The sequence below is a fragment of the Musca domestica genome, unplaced genomic scaffold (assembly GCF_030504385.1).
Source record: "Musca domestica strain aabys unplaced genomic scaffold, Musca_domestica.polishedcontigs.V.1.1 13, whole genome shotgun sequence".
Taxonomy (NCBI): Eukaryota; Metazoa; Arthropoda; class Insecta; order Diptera; family Muscidae; genus Musca; species Musca domestica.
Window position 1 is genome coordinate 16,519,018 of NW_026712172.1, and position 8,872 is coordinate 16,527,889.

At 35.6% G+C, this 8,872-nt stretch overlaps 1 protein-coding gene across 1 annotated transcript; it reads right to left on the reverse strand.

Moving 5' to 3' along the window:
* Positions 1-1,630: 1,630 nt before the first annotated feature.
* On the reverse strand, positions 1,631-8,543 carry LOC101890213 (TNF receptor-associated factor 6). The gene is made up of 2 exons (XM_059118698.1): positions 7,002-8,543; positions 1,631-2,317 (listed from the first exon to the last, which is right to left on the reverse strand). Exon 1 carries the CDS (start codon positions 8,341-8,343, stop codon positions 7,003-7,005), a length of 1,341 nt encoding a protein of 446 aa, XP_058974681.1. The 5' UTR covers positions 8,344-8,543; the 3' UTR covers positions 1,631-2,317; position 7,002.
* Between the last annotated feature and the right edge of the window lie 329 nt (positions 8,544-8,872).

Here is an 8,872-nt window from a genome sequence, read left to right on the forward strand (position 1 = left end):
AAATACCAAAGTGTCGATCGCCTCAAGCAAGCGCTTCGCCAGGAATGGGCCAAAATACTGCAGAGCAACATTCGGGCAGCGTGTGACGGTTTCATTGGCCGTTTGAAGGCCATAATTCGTGCCAAAGGTGACCAATTCGAAGAAATCTAAACTTGATGCTAAAATTTGATGCTATTTCCGACATTTTTTGCTTTCATTCAATAAAATTAAAAAAAAAAAATGTTTTAAAATGATGGCGTTTGACTTTGTTGCAGTTTTTTTATTTCACCCTGTACATGGATTTTTAAAGAATATTATCTTAAGGACCACAAGTGGAATAATTGTGGATTTATAAAAATTATGTCTCAAGAACCAAAGTATTTTCTTTCAGAGACAACAAGAAGAATAAGCGTGGACTTTTAAAGAATATTTTCTTCTCCTGGTCACTCCAAGGTCAAATTGGTTAGGGTCTACTGTGGGAAAATAGTCAAGGCTATTTTTGAAAAGAGCATCGAAAATACTTCTAGACTACTTATTTTGACAAAGCAACCCCATCGGAATAACTCACAGTGGCCAGATTTAAATTTTGCATTTTTAAAAATTTAGAATAAGGTAAGAATTGGATTGGGCCCACTATGGGAAAATGACCATGACTACAACTTTGTGGTGGCCATATTTGAAAAGAGCAGCGAAAATACTTCCAGACTACTTATTTTGACATATCAACCCCATCAGGATAACTCACAGTGGCCTGATTTTAATTTTGCATATTTACTCCAAGGTAAAAATTGGATTGGGCCCACTATGGAAATATGACCAAGACTACAACTTTGTGATGCTCATTTTTGGAAAGAGCATCGAAAATGCTTCTAGACTACTTATTTTGACAAAGCAATCCCAAAGGAATATCTCATAATGGCCAGATTTAAATTTCGCAAGGTCATTCCATTATAAATTTTCCTAGGTTCTTGCTCATGCCCCAAAATGGATTTATAAAGGTATTTTTTTTAACCCCAAAAGAGGAGATTTAAAAACAAATATATTTTTTACAATGGTCATCTGAGGGGGAACATTTTAAAAAAATATTTTTTCGATGTCCATCAGAAAAAAATGTATTAAAAAAAGTATTGATATTTTCATTGCATTTATTGTAACATAAATATTTTATTTTTTGTATATGCATGTTTTGTTTAAACATATTTTTGTCATTTGGCAATTGTTTTTTTTTTCTTTACCACAATAAGTACATACATTTATAAGTATTTGTTGTAGGTTTCTAGTAAAAATAATAAAAAATAGAATAAATGGTAATTTTTACAAATTATGATATGGACGTTTATAAAAAATCACAATTGTTTGGTAATAAAATAATAACAAATATTTCAATATTCAATAAATTAAATAAACAAAATTGATGTAATAGAGGGAATGCATAAAAAATAGATATCAAATGTAAACTTGATTTTTATTTTTTAAATTAATAAAATTAGTAATTTTCCAAAAATTAAAAATAAATTTGGAAAATTTTTTCTAATGTCTTAATTTTTTTTTTGTTGTTAAAAGATAGATGAAATAATAATTTACAATGGTTTTTTTTTCAATATCATATAGCTTATCAAGTCTAAAGTCTAGAGGATAAATGTGGGATAGTAGCATGTTCAGACATGGTCTAGGAAAAATTTAAGAAAACAAATACAGTTTTGAGGCCAGACATAGAAAAATTTCTCTCAGATCTTTCGAATGGGAATAGCTTTTTAGTCGCACCTTTTAAAGTAGATCAAAAAAGTAGATTCCTGTCATGAAAGTCTTCCATGCGTTGGACTTCAAACTTCAAGCAGGCTCTCAGATCTTTCCAATGGGAATAGCTCTTTCGTCGCACCTTTTAAAGTAGATCAAAAAAGTGGATTCCTTTCATGAAAGTCTTCCATGTATTGGACTTCAAAACCGCTTAACTTATCAGCATACAATGGAAATGGAATAAAAATATTTTTTCCTTGCTGGACCATGCCAAAGTTTTAAGTACAGTAGTATTACACTAAGTGAGATAATATATTTTATTTTTTTGTGAATTGATATATTTTTTTTTCATAGATTATCTTCTGTTTGCGATTTTATTCTTCAAAAATTCCTGTATTTTATTTCGTTTTATTTGCATTTTGCTTTTTTTATTTATCCATATTTTCAAGTCCTTTATAGGTAGTTTGAGTTATTTATTGCTTGATTCTTGAATGAATTCATTTGAGCTTATTGGGAAGACTTCAAATTGCAATAACAAATGCAGTTGGAGAAAAATTGTACGTGTACATGTAGTATGTGATGCTTGGATGTTATTATTTATCTGAAATGCAAAATAATGAAATAAATTTAAAATTCTTGAAAATGAAATTCAAACGAATAGTTGTCGAGAATATGTCTTTATCGGATTTAAATCCACTTAGGATTAAATTGCTAATAGTTCTTGAGAAAAAATATTTAAAAAATCATCGAAATGCCGTGTATCGGGAGGTACCGTTATATGGGAGCTTTCCCAAAACATGGACTTATACATACAATGTTTTTAACCGGAACTAGACAATTTTTTAGACAAATCCGTGGAAAAATGTGGCAAAAATCATCGAAATGCCGAATATCGTCAGGTACCGTTATATGGGGGCTATACCAAAACGTGGGCCAATACACACAATGTTTCGCCACCGGAGCTAGAACCCATCATGGCCAACAAATTTTAATTTTTAAACAAATCCGTGGAAAAATGTGGCAAAAATCATCGAAATGCCGAATATCGTCAGGTACCGTTATATGGGGGCTATACCAAAACGTGGGCCAATATACATAATGTTTCGCCACCGGAGCTAGAACCCATCATGACCAACAAATTCCAATTTTTAAACAAATCCATGGAAAAATGTTGCAAAAATCATGAAAATACCGAATATCGAGAGGTACCCTTGTATGGTGGCTATACCAAACGTCGACCTATACATGCAATGTTTCGCCACACGATCTGGAGCCCCAATTTCCGGACAAATCCGTGAAAAACTGTGGCAAAAATCATCAAACATCCTAGACACGATACAAATTGTTCTGCGAAATGTTGACGCTCTACGTCAAATAATGTGGGCTGTATCGTGATTTCAACAGACAGACGGACATCGCTAAATCGACTTAGAATTTTATGCTGATTATGGGGTCTACGATGAATATTTAGGGTAAAGTTAATATACCCTCCTTTCCAAGGTTTTCTTTCAGAGACAACAAGAAGAATATGCGTGGATTTTTACAGAATATTTTCTTCACCTGGTCACTCCAAAGTCAAATTGGTTAGGGTCCACTGTGGGAAAATAGTCAAGGCTACAACTTGGTGGTGTCCATATTTCAAAAGAGCATCGAAAATGTTTCTAGACTACTTTTTTAAAAAGGCAACCTCATCGGGATATCTCACAGTGGCCTGATTTAAATTTCGCATGGTCACTCCAAGGTAAGAATTAGATTGGGCCCACTATGGGAAAATGACCAAGACTACAACTTTGCGGTGTCCATATTTGAGGAGAGCATCGAAAATGCTTCTAGACTACTTATTTTGACAAAGCAACCCCATCGGTATAACTCACAGTGGCCAGATTAGAAGATAAGAATTGGATTGAACCCACTATGAAAGAATGACCAAGGCTACGGCTTTGGGGTGTCCATATTTGAAAAAAAACAGCGAAAAATGCTTCTAGACCACTTATTTTGACAAAGCAAATCGGGAAATTCTTTGTGTTGCTCATTTTTGGAAAGAGCATCGAAAAGGCAAATCGGAAAATTCTTTGTGGTGCTCATTTTTGGAAAGAGCATCGAAAATGCTTCTATACCACTTTTTTTGACAAAGCTACCCCATCAGGATATCTCATTGTGGCCAGATTTAAATTTCGCATGGTAACTCCAAGGTAAAAATTGGATTGGACCCACTATGGGAAAATGACCAAGACTACAGCAATTGTTTTGCTCAATATTTTTTCATTTTTTTTTCGAATATTCCAAAGCACATCCTCAAGAGTCTTAAATTGTTTAAAAGTAATTATTTTCATTATGTTTACATTTCAGTTTCTATTGCAAGATTAGAATGTGATTTATTATTATTATTATTTTTTTAGAATTATTAAATGCAAATAATCGTTATATTTCGGAGGTAATCAATAATTCAGAAAAAATAATTGTTTACATTCAAATAATATGAAAGATGAACCTCAATTATATGGGTACAAATGTATGGTATCCTATTCTCATTTTTTTTTTTTTTTGAATATATTCAATAAGAAAAGAATTTCTAAAAGGCTTTGGTGTAGAAATTGAAATGAATATGGTGTTGTTTAAATCTACGAAAACTATTAAAGGGAAATAGAACTTAATCCAATCTGATTTGCAAAAACTTGCCATACCAAATATTATCGATGTGAGATGCCATATAATCATATCGATTTATGTATTAAAGTGTATGTATACGCTACATCTAAAACGTTTCTTAATCAGAAGTTTTTTTTTGGAAATAAAGAGTCATGCGATGTCGGAGGCATGTTTTTGAATTTGGGGATATCAGCTATTTATTTATAATTCATATATTGTTATGCGAGAAGTCTTTCAGACCAAAATTGTGTGGTCTATCTGATGGCTTTACTAATTTAAATGCAATTTTTCTGAGCCATTTCTAAGAACGGAATAAACATCCAGCGTTACTTCTACACACTCATTGACGTGTCATACTCAATCTCTTCAATATAGAATGCCTAGTGCGGTAAAAATATGCATCTAGATGATGGGTTTATATTCGAGTTATAACTAAATCTGTAACGATTTGAATGTAATTTACCAGTGGTATTTCGAGGCAGTAAATAACATACCCCAAATATAATCAATATGGCATGGCATAAGAGCGACATAAATTTGAATTTGGATAATGAATATACATTTTTGAGATTCTAATATAAATCTGTAGCAAGATTTAAATGAAACCTGAAGGAGATATTCCTAGGCCAAATATAAACCTATTATGTCATCCATAACTTTAGTGTGGAATACACTGGAAAACGGAAAAAGATGATGTGGGACAGGCATATCTTTATCTCTAACATTTTAGTCCGCAATTCCTTGAAGCCAGAATTCAGAGGTCTGTGTAAAATGTCTTCTTGACTAGATGGACACTGCAGTGGAAATGGAACACATAATTGCATTGGGACATACAGGGTGAGATAAAAAAACAGCAACCAACTCCAGACTGCTGTCATTTCCAAGCCACTCGCCCGACAGCTGTTAAAATTATTCCCGTGACAGCTCATTATATTGCTTACAAGCATACAAAAGCATTTTGATGAAATTTTCCCGGAAAAAAGTTATTCGTGATGGAAGGAATTCAAGCGTGATAGTGTGATTTCTTTACATTTGGCTGGAAAACCACAAGTGGCTATCAATTAGAGCACTCCAGCATTTCAATGTGAATAAATCTTTTGTGTTTCGTACCATCGCGATATTGGTAGCGTAACCCGACGTAACCGTCCAAGGAAGTGGACGTCAAGGAAGAAAACAGCAACATCAGCAGAAATGGTTCGAAAAGTAAAGAAGCGACTTGATCGAAACCCGCGTCGTAGTGGCCGAAAAATGGCTCGTGAGCTGAACATATCGCAACATTCCATTCGCCTAACATTGAAAAATGAGCTCGGGGTAAAGCCGTTGAAATTCCAAAAAGTGTAAGAACTTACACCGCAACAGAAAGAAAATAGACTCAAAAGAGCGAAGAGTTGCTTCGCTTGGCCGAAAGTGGTGAACTGCGGATTTGGTTTTCTCCGTCTCCGATGAAAAAACATTCGTTGTCCAGCAGTTTGTAAACAAACAAAATGATCGTGTTTACTTGCCAAAGAGGTCAGCTGAAAATGTGCACTTTCGGGCGGCCACCAGAACTCAAGCGCCGGCCATGCTGATGGTGTGGGCCGCCATAACAGCCGATGGTCGCTCTCCGCCCTTATTAAACGAATAAATACCGAATATTATCGCAAAAATATTCTGGAGGGCGTCTTAAAGTCTTGGGCGCGCAAACATTTTGACCGCAGACCTTGGACATTCCAACAGGACTCATCACCATTGCACTCAGCACGCGCCACCCAAGAATTGATACAAAATGAAGTCGCTCGCTTTATTTCCAGCGCACAAAATCTCCGGACACCCATCCCTTGGACTATTGTGTCTGGAGTATGTTGGAAAGCAAGGTTGGCACTAAAAAATACCAAAATATCGATCACCTCCAGCAAGGGCTTCGCCGGGAATAGGCCAAAATACCGTACAGTAACATTCAGGCAGCATGTGACGATGTCATTGGCCGTTTGAAGGCCATGATTCGTGCCAATGGTGACCAATTCAATTTGCTATTTCCGACATTTTTGCTTTCATTCAATAAGATTTAAAAAAGAATGTAAAAAATTATGGAGTTTGACTTTGTTGCAGTTTATTCATCTCACCCTGTATATGTATTTACCAATTTTCTTAGGCTTGTCCTAAATAGAGAGGCGTTCCAAAATTCCAACAGGACCAATTTCAAATTTCAAAAGGGTACTTAACAGTTATACGTCGATTTGCAAAATACATGGCTGGCGGATCAAAAGAAATCTAGGAAGAAAATGATTCTGAGAAATTACGAATATATATCGAATCCTTTGAAAGCAATGCCCCAATACATATTATCCTGACTAAAGTTTGGCGTAAGATACAAAAATATATATCCAACACCAAATCTTTATATCTTTCTTCCATGTACCCAAGTATTTGAGGTTCAAGTTTTTTTTCCGATTTTGGTTTCTTCTTCTAGTTGGGATTCTTTTTTTTTTTGTATTATAATGTATAATACCATGAGGACGTGACGATATCTGCAGTTTTTTTTTTCTTTTCTTTTACACATAACATGCACTTAGTTATTCCTTAATTTACTTTTCTTTTTTCTTTTCCTCTGGGAACAGAGTCTTCTTCCACTGCAAATCTTCCCAAATTGTCTTTACCTTACACCATATTGATTTGTATTTTAATCAATAGACGATCATCTTCACAGAATCCCCGCTTAATAATATCCGTTATATTGGCATATTCCACAAAGCCAAATCCCCGTGTACTGATCCGCTCCTTTGGCTGATGAAATGCCAAAATTTCCGGTTTAGTCATGATCGTATCATGTTGTGATAGTTTCATATCCCGTGGATGGACCATACACAAACGAATGCGTCCTATAAATGGCCATTCCAGATGATGATCGTTTTCCGACTGCATCAGATGGACATGTAGGCTAAGGAGATGTGGATTTTTTGGTTGGATATTGAGACGTGCACAAAACTTATAACCATACGGTGAGGTATAACATTCACGCGAATAGACCAAGTTATTGGTATTCGCCCTGAGATGATCAATTAAGTTGTGGAAATTTACTATTTCCCAGAGTATGGTGCCCATGGAGTAGCGAGGATCAACTTGAGTGCGTTGTAGTGAAAGCTGCTTGTTTAGATTTTCGATTTTAACATCCTGTTCACAGGCCCTCTGTTCCAAGACCACAATGCGCTGATACATAGCCTGTATTAGTTGTTCTTCAGCACCGTTGGCATATTGCGGTGGTGGAGGAGGTACACCACTTGATCCACCCGCATGACCATTTGTTTGTCCATTTGATTTCTGTGGTTTTTGGGGATTCCATGTAGAGATGGCTGTATTTTGCAGGCTTCTTAGCATCAGCTGCAAATGGTGGGGCATATCTTCCTTAAGATGCACCTCCAAAGCATTGGTCTCTGGCCTTCCCACAAATTCACATTTAATACTGGCAAATGGACATTTTTCCTCAGCCGGCTCATCATCGCCACGGTAGGGGCAGTTAAATTTGTGACGTTCCATTTCCAAAGGTGACGACACATAATCACAGCCCATACCCAAGTGAGGGCATTTCAATTGGATCTGTTCAATTTCTCTTTTCGTGTAATTATCTGGAAATATGTCTTTATCTGTTATCTTTTTATTATCCATGGGACACCATTGACTTTTGTTCCTCAGCCAAGAGTGCAGACATGATTTACAAAAACGATGACCACACGATGTCAAAACTGGCTCATTCAACCAATTCATGCAAATTGCACATTCATATCTGGAATCGGGTTCGGGCTCTTCGGTGGTCGAACTGGCACGAGAATTAAGCGAATGCTGCTGTTGTTGTGGTGTCGGCTGCGGTTGTGAACGTGTCCTTGAGGCTACTGGTGGTGGTGGCCTAGGAATACGTTCCATTTCATCATCATCATCTTCGTCTCGCGATAATTGTTTAATTGCTTGCACTGGAGGTTGCCGTTTATCGTCATGTATATTCATATTTTTTGGTATTATATTTTTGACTTCTTTGTGGAAGTTTGTGTAATAAAAGCCGAGTAAAAAAATGTGTAAAAAATTCTAAAAAATAACTATTTTCTTGGTTTTTTTCAATGTATTTTAATCATTTTATTTTTTCACACTTTCGACAATAGAGGTAAGTAATCTAGTCTTCTTCTTCCTATGACGAGTTTTCAAAGGGAATGGTTAGCATGATATGTGGTGTGTACCATGGAAGGTAGACGCATTGACACAGCTGATGGGACAAAGAATGCAATAATATCCACTGGATTTACGTGACGTATACGCTATGGAATTGACATTTGAAATCGAGTGGATTTAGTAGTTTAATCTTGCTCTTGTCCCATTGTTGTATCATATCATTAGGGAACTAATTGTACACTATAAAAAGTCTCATTTTGATATGGGTTTATCCAACAGTTTAAAAGTTTGATCAGTCATTTTGCGAAACAGCTGCTTTCTTGCTAGATATTCCTGAATGTTGTTTGATAACATTTCGCAAAATTTGCAC